This window comes from Chaetodon trifascialis, chromosome 15 (assembly GCF_039877785.1).
Source record: "Chaetodon trifascialis isolate fChaTrf1 chromosome 15, fChaTrf1.hap1, whole genome shotgun sequence".
Lineage (NCBI taxonomy): Eukaryota > Metazoa > Chordata > Actinopteri > Chaetodontiformes > Chaetodontidae > Chaetodon > Chaetodon trifascialis.
Window position 1 is genome coordinate 5777163 of NC_092070.1, and position 14930 is coordinate 5792092.

At 39.1% G+C, this 14930-nt stretch overlaps 1 protein-coding gene across 1 annotated transcript in view; it reads right to left on the bottom strand.

Annotated features, from left to right (window-relative positions):
* Positions 1-8316: 8316 nt before the first annotated feature.
* LOC139343488 (synaptic vesicular amine transporter-like) overlaps positions 8317-14930 on the bottom strand; it is a 32765-nt gene continuing 26151 nt past the window's right edge. The window contains exons 10-16 of the mRNA XM_070981181.1: positions 14672-14767; positions 14409-14490; positions 14125-14176; positions 13739-13802; positions 11765-11884; positions 10053-10186; positions 8317-8487 (exon numbers count right to left, since the gene is read on the bottom strand). Coding sequence (XP_070837282.1) covers positions 8467-8487; positions 10053-10186; positions 11765-11884; positions 13739-13802; positions 14125-14176; positions 14409-14490; positions 14672-14767 — 569 coding nt within the window. The 3' untranslated portion in view covers positions 8317-8466. The remainder of the gene's footprint in view (positions 8488-10052; positions 10187-11764; positions 11885-13738; positions 13803-14124; positions 14177-14408; positions 14491-14671; positions 14768-14930) is intronic.

Consider the following 14930-nt stretch of genomic DNA (forward strand, 5'->3'; position numbering starts at 1 on the left):
ATTACTGGCAGTAGTTTGAAACTCAAACTCTACTTAAACATCTCACCAATCTTGAGTTAAACATTACTGTGTCTTATTTCCTCTTTCACAGGGGAACAATGAGGTGGACAAAAAAAAGTTATGGAAACTCATATCTTTATAGGATTCATTTTAATATCCAAGCTGTTTGAATCAAACATTTTCTGATCTATTCTAAAGAGGATATGATTCTTAAATTGTGGCCATTGTGCAAATACCCACAAAAGGAATATCAATAATGATTGAACAGAACATTGTCAGCCTTGCTGAGAGTTTTCTGATGATGAACACAGATAAACTGGAAATATTAAAATTTTATATAGTAACAGCAATTACAGAGTATGACAATAAGAAGTTCATCTCTTTATGCATCTTGCAGACTACAGTATGTGGTGTGTGTGCCCTCACTGCTTCCCCAGTGCAACTGTACAGATAGCTATTTATTCTTCAACAGTCAAATATTTGACTGTTGAACTCTGGGACATTTAATTCGATTCAGTGGAATATTTCGCAGCATTCTGACGAGCCCTATAATAAGGAACAGTAATGAAACAAAACAATGGTGTAGAAAAACTATATGTTGTGACAGTTTGCCTCAGTGATAGCCTATTTAAGTCTGGATCATCACCTTTAGCTTTTCATATTTGTTGCCCTGGCTGTTTAACACAATGTCAACTCTAAAATTGCCTCAACATCATTGACTCCAGCTAAAGTTAGATGAACCTTTGGTATAATAACCACAGACTTCTCTCTATGACTGCTTTCAACGTCTGTATGGAGAATTCTGTACCCACCAGCACAAAATTACTCCTACTACTCTTACATTACTCCTGACATAAAGGTTGCCCCCAAGGAAAAAAAGGGATATATAGGTCAGGAAATAAAGAGGAGCTGAAGAAGATGCAGAGAGAATTGAGGAGGGGGATGAGAGAGAGCAAAAAGCATCTGTAAGAGGAAGGCTCATGCAGCCTCAATTTGTCTGAGACGAGGAAAGAACTCGGGAGGATTAAGGCAAGAAAGGCTGCAGGTGCGGACAGTATCAGCTCAAGGCTTCTCAAGTCCTGTGTGTGATATCAGTGATACAGGTGCTCTCACCTCTACACCAGCGAACATCCAGGGAACAGACACTGAGAAGGTGGAATCTTACCTGGGTGTTGATGTGAATAATAAGCTGTACTGTACCTCACATTTTCTTGTCATGAAACTAAGAAACTTGGAGGATTTGAAGGAGTAATGAGCAAATCAAATCTACTCCTTTGCAAGTGTGGCCATGGAAGCAAGGCTTTGCTTATGTGTTTTTGAATTTCAGCTTTACGAATTCACTTATTCCACATTTGGCATACATTCAATATATCCAAATGATCCTATCTTACAATTCTATTTAACAACAACAACAAAAAAGTTCTAATTCAGAAGTTGCATGCACTTTGAGTAGGCTGAAATTTTCAGCTGCTTTTCAGATGGACAATCATGGCTGAGAGGATGACAAGATTCTGAAGCAGAATCAGTGACATTAGACACCAGAAGAATGCTCAGCTCAACAGGCTCCTCAGTGAACATGGCCAGAAGAGGCTTTTACTTCCTTAAGAGGAGCTATTTTTGTAGATACTTATGTAGTCTATTGGCTTCTATTACATAAGGATACATTAACATCAACCCTCTATGAAACACTAAGTATGCTTTGTTTCATCGTTCAGCATTCCACACAAACATTTAACAAAAAACATTGAATGAATACAGAGACTAAATGTAGGTTTGTAAAACGGCATCTTCTGCAGTTAACACACCTTTCCAGGGCTTTTAACATTACCAGTCAAAGTGAAAAAGGTATGACCTGTAAAACCTTCTATGTGCTTACTGATATGGTTTAAAATGCAAGTTGATTAATTCAGAAATTATGATAGGAAAATCCCAAATTATCTTAAAGTTAACTATTAATGAGATTACCATTAACTGTCTTATTTCAGTGTTTAAGTGTTGAAAATGAACTTTTTTTTCCACCAGCGAAAGTGACCGGTAGATTCTAAATTCAACCAGCTGCGCATATTTTTTCCATAATGGCACTTTTGTGTTTAAATAACTTTTGCTGTTTGTTTTTCTTTGATCTAACATTTACCTTGCTTCGATAAACAAAACAAACAAACAAAAAACAATACATATTTTCCCCATTAAAAATGACTAATTTTACATTTATTCACTTACAGTTATCCATTTTCAAGTATCTCTCCTTTTTCACCCCACACACACACACACACACACACACACACACACACACACACACACACACACACACACACACACACACACATCCATTTTAAGATGGGGTTGTATTCATAAAGCTACAAAGATTTGCTTCATTCGTTCTAAGAAAATTCTCAGAATTAAGATTTTCAGCTTACAGTTAAGACTAAATTGTGGTGAAGGTCAAACATATTCACAAAGCATCTTAGCCCATAAGAAGCTCCTGGTGAAAAACTGTTAGGAGTAGGGAGGATGACTTTTAAGAGGCTTAAGAGTTTCTTAAGCAGAGGAGAAAATGGCATAAAGACAAAGAGGAAGCGACTGACATGATGACTGGGTGGGTCAACGATCCTGCAAGAGGATAAATGCATGGGGCTCAGTACGAGCAGAAGATGCCTCTTGGATAAGGCTTCTAGAACCACATGCAAGTTCAGTTGCCTTTGGAAAGCACTTAGAACTACCATTTGGTTAGCGTTGGCTACAGAATATTGATTGTTATTGCTGATATTAGTTTGCTAGCACTAGTTAGTTACCGTTGGTTTAGTTAACCTAAGATTAGCTGTAGCTCCAGGCTGTTCCTCCTCTTTGTCTCCTTGCACCAGCTGAGTCAGTTGCATCCACCATCCTCTCTGTTATTCTTTGGGAGGAACTGTAGATGCTTAAACCGGGGGTCTTGCACACATGCTGTGATTGATATGAACTTTGCCAACCCACCAGACTCCAGCTTGAAGCACGTTATGAGTTCTTTCCTTACCGTGTCCATTAAGGAGTGAATAGCCACCAGCTGTCTTCTCTTGTCTGCGACTGGCCGTTTGGAAAAATTACTAATGCTCATCTGTCTCTGTCCAGTTACTGCCAGTGCTACAGTAGCTGTGTGGGCAGCAGGTGTTGTCTTTAGATGGTTACATATACCAGACATGTTCTTGTATTTCAATATAGCCATACACTATTGACGCTTCACGGCAGCTTCAATAAAATACTACCACACATAAGAAAATCGAGCCTTTTAGCCAGAGCCTTCAGCTGCATTTCAACATGCACTACTGGGATAGATCCACGACTTTTGTCCGTGAGTAGTTGACAACAGCACTGACTAGTGGTTATAGTCAGATAGTGGATTAGCTGGCTAGTTTGCAAAACCCCTGGTAGAGAGGCACAATTCCCTTTCACTATATACCTAGATAAAAGAGAGAAGAGTTATTTTAACCTATTTGCTTCGATCACATCGTCATTTCTTTTTACCATGCAAGTGAAAGCAATTCTGATTTGTGTTAATATTCTGATGCAGATTTCAACTGTTCAGACAAGAGGAGGGTGTCGGAAACACAACAGCGAGGTCTCACCAGATCACATCTGTGCTGACGAGTAAGTCAGTGACACATCACAGGTCTAATAGGTGTAATCTGCCTTCTATTTATTTTATTTTCAGGGACAGATCCTTGTGCATAGTAATATCATAAGAAGATCTGTGGTAAAAATCAATTTATTATTTTACCACTTAAAATATTCTTGTGAAAATTGCTTATCACCCTTTGATGAATACTTTGATGAATACTTTAACAGTGTTGGATCTTGATATTTGTCGTAATAGTGGTTCATGACATTTCATCTCGCTTGTTATTTATACCTCTACCTCTATCTTGGTGGTAAAACTACTGGTTTGTTTACATCTGTTCACAGATACCACACCTACCTGCCCCAGCAGAGGCTGAGCCTGTATGGCTCTGTCAAAGGTGCTCTTTGACTAGCACAAGGCATTAGTATAAACATAGATGATTACAACGGCCCAAGGCTGGAATTCTTTATGAATACAGTAATACACTGAATGCATTCCCATAAGTTCATTTATTAATTAGTATCAGTATACTGTATGTAACATTTTCTTGTAGGTTATTTATTGATGTTAGAAGTACAAAACTTTTTTGGACTAATTATTAAATGTCAACCAGCAGTCTCCTGCTCAAACTGAATACTGCACAGGCAAAAAGCTGACGGCCTGGTCCATTATGCATAGCAATGCAACACAGTTGTCAAAAAATACTCTGCTGACTTAGTGGCTTTGGACTTTGGGCATGGTAAAACAGCCACTATTATCATGTTTGAGGAAGTGTTGGTGTTTGTCACTGGGGTTGACAGCCTCTAACCACCTGGGTTCCAGCAGTCATGTAGCATAAAGTTTTATGAGCAGGATCCAATGCATCGACATGCAGTCCCTGTCTTGTTCAGGCTCTGCAGATGAGGGAGAATTTAAAGACTTAAGACCTGTTCTCACTCACGTCAAGTACGGGCACTTTGTCAGCTCCAGAGCAAATAGGTGAATAAATCTGACATATTTACAAATCCTTTATTTAGAAAATCTGTCATTGCCTCACCATTATTTTATTTTGTTAATTAGTAGCTCAGTGACGGCTTTGCATAAGTAAACTGTGGCTGAATTGAAATTGTCCAAACTTTATCACTCTTGCAGACTCACAGATTTGTGGAAGTGTTTCCAGGACATCTGCAAACACTGAGGGCTGTTCAAACCCACAATTCATCCAGTCCACCAGAGGCTTCACCGGACTTCCAGAGAGTCTGCTAGAGGTGCAGATCATTGATTTAATTGATTGCAATATGGATTGAACATGTTTTTTCCAAGAGCCAATTGACAAAAAATAAGAACTTATGATGAATATGTAAAATAACTGCTTGTTGTGTATTTCTTGTAAATAATATCTACACTGTCTGTATGTGCTCTGTATTGCATTCCATGTGTATGTTTATGTTACCTTAGCAATCTATGTGATTCTGATTCTGATTCTGTGATTCTGGTTATTCCAGCCAGTTTTGGCTACCAGGCCCAGCTGGTTTTGAGTGGAGGCAGGGGTTGATCCTGTCCTCGTGAACAGCTGTCATTGCTGAGGTCATGTGGCTCCACTGCACCTGAGATGGCAGATATTCTGCACGTCTGTGCATCCAGTTAGATGATGTTTGAGGAAAGTCACTTAAAAATTCCAGTATGATGTGCTATAATCATGTGAGCATGTGATGTAATATTTGACCTGTAAAAATAGACACAGACACTCAGTTCTATATGCACTATGTGTGGATATTGTGGTGTCATGGTGGACATTAACATTTGAACCACATTTGTTACCTTTCAGACAGTTTCACTTCACCTGCTTCACTTTATGCAGACCTGACAGTCTGCCCTGGATATACTTGTGCAGGAAAGTGTGGCAGGAATTGACCTGGTTGATCCTGAGGCTGTCAGAGCTTCTTGCAAGTTGTGTACAGAGGAGATCGTGAGCAAGCATGCTCCGAATAAATCCAGGAGCTGCTGCACTTTAAGCAACGTTGCAGAGACCAGAAAGACGATCTATGGCGATTGTGTCATTGTTGCAGTATGAATTTATTCAAAACTGATTTGAGCATCATTTTATTTCTCTAAAAAGACACTCAAATTCATTTTGTTCAACTGTAAGAAAGTTTCACTTCACTTAACTGCAAAACCACAGCATAGACATATTCTGATTTCATTTGCAAAGTTGCGTAGTAATAATAATAATAAAGGTCTGCAAGTAAATGATTATTAACCTGCTCTTAGTGCATTCTGTCATTTTGCAGTGGTGCAAGAAGTATTCAGATCCTTCATTTAAGTACAGTAATAGTACTAATATGATGCTGCAAGTAAAATACCTGCATTCAAAAGGTAATTTAAGTAAAAGTATGTTAGTGTTGTAAGTAGGTATCTATGCAGATGATACCCAGCTATATCTATCAATGAAGCCAGAAGAAACCAGTCAGTTAACTAGACTACAAGCATGTCTTCAGGACATTAAGCATAAACCTGCAATTTTCTGATGTTAAACTCAGACAAAACTGAAGTTATAGTAGTAGGCCCTAAAAATCTTAGAAAAGTCACTTTCTGATGACAGTTATGGATGGCATTGCGCACCACTGTAAAGAATCTGGGAGTCATCTTTGACCAAGACATGTCCTTTCACTCCAATGTAAAACAAATTTCAAGGACTGCCTTTTTTCACCTACGCAAAAATCAGGCATATTTTGTCTCAAAATGATACAGAAAAACTAGTCCATGCATTCGTAACTTCCAGGCTGGATTATTGCGATTCCTTACTATCAGGCTGCCCAAATTCATTGCTGAATATTCTCCAGTTGCTCCAGAACGCTGCAGCACGTGTTCTGACAAAAACCAGGAAGAGAGATCATATTTCTCCAATACTCACCACTTTGCACTGGCTCCCTGTAAAGTTTAGAATAGAGTTTAAAATTCTCCTCCTTACTTACAAAGCCATAAATGGCCAGGCACCTTCTTATCATAAAGAGCTCATAGTACCTTATTGCCCTACTCGAACACTGCGTTCCCAGAATGCAGGTCTACTTATGGTTCCTAAAGTCTCAAAAAGCAGAACAGGAGTCAGAGCATTTAGCTATCAAGCTCCTCTCCTGTGGAACCATCTTCCAGTCTTTGTCCAGGAGGCAGACACTGTCTCTACATATAAGAGTAGGCTTAAAACTTTCCTTTTTGATAATCTTATAGCTTGGCTGGCTCAGGCTGGTCCTGGACCAGCCCCTAGTTATGCTGCTATAGGATTAGACTGTCAGGGGAACTCCAAAGATAAATCAAACTCCTCTGTCTTTCTCTCACTCTCCATCTGCACGTTTTCATGTCCTACCACGGCGTGTTACTAACTTAGCTCCTTCCCCGGAGTCTCTGTACTTTGTCGTCTCACATGGACAGTGTCTGAATCTGGACTGTGGATGACAGCTGCGTCTCCTGCCTTGGCCCTGCCTGACATCCACTGCAACTGCTACTACTGTTATTACACCCACTGTCACTGTTACTGTGATTGCATGTCTGTCTGTCTGTCTGTCTGTCTGTCTGTCTGTCTGTCTGTCTGTCTGTCTGTCTGTCTGTCTGTCTTTCTCTGTCTCTCTCTCTCTCTGACTGTATTTCTGTCTGTCTGTCTGTCTGTGTCTGTCTCACTCTCCCTCTCTCTTGCTCTTCCTCTCTCACCCAACCGGTCGAGGCAGATGGCCGCCCACCCAGAGCCTGGTTCTGACTGAGGTTTCTGCCTGTTAAAAGGAAGTTTTTCCTCGCCACTGTCGCCAAGTTCTTGCTCATGAGGGAATTGTTGGGTCTCAGCCTGTACCAGCTCTGTATGGAAAGTGTCCTGAGACAAATTTTGTTGTGATTTGGCGCTATACAAATAAAATTGAATTGAATTGAATGAATAGGTAAAATATACTTAAGGTAGTGAATAGTGTGACAAGTTAAAGTGGTCGCTGTGCAATATCACTGCTGCATTAATGCTGCAATTTACTGCTGAAGATGTTCCAGGTTGAGCTTATTTTAACTACTTAATATGCTGTTGGGTTTTTGAATATGTTTGTAACATTGCTGAAAAGCCAACTTTTCATGAGCTCAAAAAAACAGTTTTCAGCTCTGTGTCAATGCATTTTGCAGATAATCCTGGACGGTTTTTAAATAGTTTATTTAGCTTAAGAAGTAGGAGAATTTTCTCAATTCTCTGACTCTATCTCTGACATGGAGTATATGATATGATGAAAATATAATTATGAAAAAGAAATACAAAACACAATGTTATTATTATTTTTTTTTAATAAAAACAGCATTATCTGGGAGGCCTCTGTGAAGAGCGGTCATGTTTCCCTGCCTCATCGTTTTTGCCCTGTTTTCAGACAATAATTCGTGTTGCTCAGTACCAGCCTTGGTACCTGAGACATATAATACAAATAATGAAAGAAATCTGAAAATAAGAGTCCAATTTAAAGCGAGTCCTTGTGTGGGTAATTCTTTCAGATGGCCATGGCTTCTTCTGGTGGTGGATGATGTTCCTGGTAGTGCTCTAATATGTCACCATGTGTGCTCTGCGACAACATCCAATCTATATTTTCCGCCGTCCATTTGATAGTTGTCAAGAGATTCACTCTGGACCAAAAAGTTGGACCAACACAGTCATTCTTGAAGCCATGATGCCACTGTGGCCAAAATATATCACAAAGCAAAAACACATGAATCTTTATTTTGACCAGTGGAGAGAAATTGTTTTGATTTTGATTTGTTGTCTATCTTTGAATGGAGCGTCCTCACTTGGCCTTTGTTATGAAGAGTGAAGTTCCATGGTGGTTCTCCATACAGGCCACATTCATTTTGATTGGAAGCTCTCAGGCTGAGCTTCCTCAGTGTTCCTTTGTTATCAGCTGGAACACAAGACGAGACAGGTAATGACTAACTGCAAATGGTTAAACAGTGTAATAACACAAGCAAAATAAATGCTCTGCATGGGTTTGTCATATGTAAATGACCACTGACTATGTTTTATTTGTGCATGCATGGAGAAATATGTGTTCCAAAGTTGGTAGTACTCGTGCAGTTTAGAATGAATGGGAAATATCCAATTAAATCAACCTAAGTGAGGCTGTTCAGCTTCAATTAGAGAGAAAGGTAAAAGGTGACCCGCGTGTCCTTGAGTTCATTGTCTTTCTAAATTCTGTGGTCTTTATTATGCGGGATGATGAAAAACACAATCAAGAGCTCTGCCATTGTTATTAGAAGTTGTGACATTCTGTACTTACTATGTTATTTGTTAATGCCTTTATTCATGGCGTGAAAGCTCAGAAAGATTGAGCTAATGTCAAAGAAATGAATAAACCAAACCTTAGTAGGTTTGGTTCCACAGTGTAAACCACGTGTTTATTGTACTCAGCAGTGAAAGTGTTACGTGACCTTGCTAACCAGACGTTGTGTGTGTTTTTGCTAACTTGACCATGCAGCTCTGCGCGTTGCAAAATGAGCTAAAATAGCACCCAGTGCCTTAAAAAAGAGTATATATGTGACAAGTTGGGTGTGAGAATGTGTTGGCTCTGCCTATGATAAAATGCAGATGTTGGTGCTTCATGCAAGATTGAAAAAATATATGTATATTGTAAAGTCTGTATTAAATTAAGGTCTCCATCTACGTAAGCAGATACCTAACAGTATTCAGTTGAATTAATGCAAAACTAAGGGACTCCAAGATAAACTAAAAAATATGAGACAAAATTTTCTCTCATTTGGTTTCTGACTTTTCCTCAAAGGAAAACAAAGGACAAGTAATTTACAGAGAATGTCCTAGCAGATAAAAATTGCTATTTAATTTCAGTAGGACTTTAAGAAATGTCTTGGCTACTAAAGACAAAACATCTCTCGGGAAACAGGAAAACAGGAGGTCACTGTGGCATTACAAGCTGGTGTAACCTCTAGAAATTTCCATTTTAGAGGCACAAAGGTCTTTTGTAAATATATTGTATATATTTCTTTTATTTATGCCTGAATATTAGTTCAGAATAAGTAGTACTGATACAGTTTAGAATGAAATAAGTGACCTGAAATATCCCATTATTCTAACTTAAATGCTGTCATTTAGTCAAATTTTACTGGCATGTGTTTTGTAAGTTGTATTACTTTTGTGAAATGTTATTTAAAATTTTGAACATGTCATTATAAACAGCACTTTTGTTTGAGGTAAGATGTGTTGACCTCATTTCATATTACTTCCTTTACTCTTCACTCTCATCTTATTTAATTTAGTTATGAATAAAATTACACTCAGTAGACACATTCATGGGAACTAGACTAAGTAGCAAATTATGAAAAAATGTTTTACTTATGCGAGCACCACCAATGAAATTTGATAGGCTGAAATCCTAAAGACAGATATCTCTCTCAGTCGATAAGCACTGTTTTATATAATAAATATGTTTTTAAAGTCCCCCCCAGCTCTCACCGATTGTTCCTCCCGTTGAGGTGGACTGAAAAGGAAGACACAGAGGGGGGCAAAGATTATATTTACTGTTCCAATTATGGCCATGAGCCAGGGAAAGCCAATCCATGCCACTATAGGACCGGCAATAACTGGACCTTTGGACAGAAGAGACAGTATTCAACACCTTAAAAGAAAAAGAGACAAACATTTGGGCTCTGTGGGGCTGTTGCTCTGTCATTAGCATGGCTGCAGCTTAAGTCTTTCGGCAGGTTTAAACCTGCATTGTCTGAAACAAATTCACATGGTCTTCCTTGGTTCTTTGAGGCTGCCAATGAAACTGCAGCTGTGGTTTAGCGTCCCCTAAGGCACAATGTCTGAGGTCTACGTTAAACCTGCTACAGTCCTAGTTTAACTCAAGATCATGTAATTCAGTGTAAGGGGGGTTTCTGTCTGGTGTCTGTGTGGTAAACATGAAGCTACCACCACCGGCTGACTAGCCTAGCTTCGGACTTCAGACTTTGAGGTACCATCGCGTACCCATCGAGGTGTTCCCATTGAACTTGTCTCAAATTACAAGTACTTGGGTTTTCTTATTGATCATGAGCTATCATTCAAAGTGCATATTGCTAGTTTGGTCACCAAGCTCAGGATTAAAATTGGTTTCTATTATAGAAATAGAATCCTGCTTCTCTCTCCGAGCTCGCAAATATCTTGTTTCTGCAACTTTTTTACCTCTGCTTGATTATGGTGATGTTCTGTACATGACAGCTTCAGCTAAATGTTTACAGTCCTTGAACACTGTCTATCACTGTGCGCTGAGATTTGTCATTGGCTGTAGCAGACTCACCCATCACTGTGAACTCTATGCCAAGTCCGGATGGCCATCTCTGAGTGTCCGCCGGTACATACACTGGTTGACTCTCATTTATAAAGCTCTTCTTGGCCTAGTTCCAACGTACTTGTGTACACTTCTGCAAAGAACTAAAAGCTGCTACGCCTTACACTCTGGTGATATCATTCACCTGATTGTCCCCCGTGTAGGGACTGAACAGGGGAAAAAAGCCTTCAGATTTGCTGCCCCATCAGCATGGAATACCCTCCAGTCTGATTTAAAAATGTCGGAGCTTATTCCATTGGAGAACTCTCGCTCTCTCTTGACTGACAGACATTGCGAGACCTTGGAACAGTGCTTGTGTTTTTAAAATTGTGCTTTTAAAATTGTTATTGTGATTTCCACTGCTGCACTTTAAATGTCAACCTTTGACCTTAGTTACTGGCTGCTCTATCATATTGTTTATTGTCTGTCTGTTATTTATTGTGATGTGTGCTGCTGACCTCTTGGCCAGGTCCCCCTTGTAAAAGAGATCTTGATCTCAACGGGTCTTTTACCTGGTTAAATAAAGGTTAAATAAATAAATAAATCACTGTCATAGGAAATCCCATCCATTACAGGGCCTCTAAAGCAATTTCTGCTTAATTTGCAGAGGGCCTTGTAAATATCTCCCTTTTTGCCCCAAACTTGCAGTAATGGACATTTAAAAGAAGCTAATTCTGTGTGGATTTGTCCCTACATGCAACTGTTTTACCATCTCATGTAGTTATGTCATGCAGCTGTAACTATGAGATCTCAACTTTGCCTTTACAAAAAAACCCCATTGTGATAGAATTGCACATAGGAATAGTTTTCCCATTCACAAAAGAGCCTCTGTTCCATGATGATGAAAAATGCTCACCTACACAGAATCCAATGCAAAGTGCGACATCAGCAATAGCATAAACTGTACCATACACTGGCACATATCTCAGGTCTACCAAGTAACCCATGAGTGGCATTATTGAGGAGTCCACTGTGCCTGGTAGAAACGAGATAATCATTGATTAGTTCAACCAAAAAGCGATTTGTTAGTTTGTAGGGACGCTATCTAGCATTACATTACAAGCTCATTTAGGATCTCTCCTTGTAGAAAATTGGATTGTTTTTGTTTGTACAGTAGGGGGCACAATCATAGTCATTTGTGTGCAAGCCAAGCACTGCTAAAAATAAACTCAACCAGAAAATTGATCACATATGGGTGGACGTGACGAGCAACTCAGATCTAGTTTACAGTCACAGGCCATGTTATAAGCAGCGAATGGGAAATTAAACCAATCCAATCACACATTGGACTCATAGCTGAGGTTTTGTAATCAGCTTTTGGAGTGGGAGCTCGACATGAAGAATAAGAACAATCATCGCGGTATTGCTGTCTTTATTGACAGTGAAGGAAATATGGATGATAGAGGTCAGACTGTGCCCACACATGAAGTGTTTTACATACTCTTTAAACCTTGCTTCACCAGCCATCTCCTTGGTCGAGTGAGGCATCTAACAGCGTCTTTTCACTGCAGTTCAACTGCAACAGCTGAGCTGACCACCAAACAGAGGCTGTTAAACCTGCCAGACTGATCATGGATGTGGTTACCTGATGGAATGTCTCTTTTAATTATTTTTTAAAGGACTGCTCCTGACTGCTGTGTTGTTTTTGTTTTGACATTGTACATGGTTCAGTCATTCATTGCCAAAGAATTCATGGCAATTTTTTGCACATGCTTAAATCATGACTGCCTACTTTTAGTTTACTTTATGAAGGAGAGAAAACAGAAGCACCTTAATTTAAAAAAAGTTTTTGCATTTCTTTGTTTTTTTTAATCGCAATAAATATTGTATTGTCATTTTAATATATATATGGAATGGGGTCTGATATGGATACATGTTTTGACTGACAATCAATCAGTTTCTCGAATAGCAGGCAAAAGCCTTTTTTTCAGGACCAGGCAGTTTTCCTTCGCTGAATGTCAAAGATCCAACATAAATTATAATGTTCCGATCACTTGGATGTGCAGAGAGGATACCTGGCAGAAGCTCTGTTATTCATGGTGTCCCCAATCAGAATGCTGTCTTGGTTATGAGGTGTGGGTTTACTAGTATTATTTCTGGCCCTTGGCTTGTCAGATGGGGAGCTAGTGATATTTCTCCTGGCCTTGGGCCTTGCAGTGGTCTCGGGGCTGTTTCTTGGGTTTCGGCCAAGCTTACTGCTTGTGCCACGATTAGTTTCCCTGGCCTCAACATAGTAACTATTATCAAACCATTTGTCATTCAGAGTCAGTGGTTTGTGGCTGTTTGCAGTGAGAGTTCAAGTGGTGGAGTGAGCGTTTTTCTTTAATGCCCTCTTTAATTTCTTGCTGGATTTGCCTTTGCAGCAGAGGACGTCTGACCAAGTCTTGCTTGAGTGGAAAAGAAGTCTGTCCGTTTTCAGTGACAGGTTGCTCTTTGATGCAGTGTCAATTTTCTTTTCAAGATGTGCAATTCTCTCCCTCAGTCCAGTCAGTTGCTCACAGTCTGTGTAACTCACAGATTTTGCCATATTCACTCTATCCTGATTGCAGGGTTCCAGTCACAGAGACATGCTTGGAGGACACGCTCGCACAGTACGGAGAAATTTAAAAAAAAGTGATAAAAAATATGGTGACAGCCCTCTGTCTCTTTCATTAATCTAAGTCTCTGTCATGTATAAGTATCCAGGAACCTCTTTTGAAAACCACTGGCAGAGAAAGTCGAGGATATCAGCAAAAGAATGCAAGCAAACAGGGAGCAAGCAAGAGGAAGTGTCTACTCTGTAGGAGAGCGGGAAGTGGAAGTTCATAGGAAAATAGTAGGAATAACTTACCAACTGAAAAGCCAATAAATGCATTCAGAACAATCACATGATAGATGGTCTTGGAAAATCCAAACTGAAATATAAAGAAAGAAATTTCCAATGTCATGGAAAGAACTTGAAGACTGACAAGATCATAGACAAATGTGTGCAAACTCACCATTGTCATTTTTATTTTTCTTTGTACTTTATTTTCATTATTATTATAGGTATTTATTTTAAAAATGTGAGATATCTAAATAATGAAACAGTTTAGGAAATTTGACTGTGAGAAGTTTCAAAATATGAGTCCCCTGTAGGCATAAATTTGTTATATGTTGTAGTCACCGAAAAGTTCCCAGATGGTGTTTAAACATAATCTCAAAATATTTACACTGTACTTAATACATGGCACTCACAGAAATGGTGGTTATTCCTGCCAGGATCATTCCAATACAGGCAGATAGCCAACTGTGAGAAACGATTAACAACATAGTATAAACACTAGTGGTCTTGGTGTACTTGATAACAAAACCATGATGAAAAGATTGAAACACTCACATTAATGAACAAATTAAAATACACAAAAATAAAAAAAATGTATTAACTGCTTCCAAAACATCCCACCAGGGACTCTCAAAACAGTATTTCTCTGAAATATTAACTGTTAAAGGCCTCTTTGGTTTTGACCCAATCAACATACCTTCCACTGAGTTTTTGCGACAGGTAACCACAGACGTTGGTTGCAATGAGGTAGGAGAGGCTGTCTGGCAGGAAGACAATGCCTGACACATAGACATGGTGAGATGGAAGAAGAAAGCAACAGAGAAATATAGTGTACAACTACAGTTTGACTTTTCAACCTAGATATTTTGTGGCTTACATGATGACTTCATAAATGAACAATGAATTCTTATATGGGTTGGGAGTGCTAAGATGAGCACACCATAGGTGTGTCTTGAATACCTAGCTGCCATTTGCTAGGACACATGGTCTTCATCATCCAGATAGGAAGGGCTGCCTCTATTGTGGCTACAACCATAGTTGTAAAACATATGGCTCCTGGAAAACAGAGTCAATAGAATGTATTTATTATTAACTTTACTATTGTCATTTAGTATGCTCACAATCCTCATAACATTCCACAAAGCAACAAGACTTTATGCTATTGCCTGGTTTTCTTATTACTAAACCAAAGAATTTCATGTTAATTCATTTAAACAGT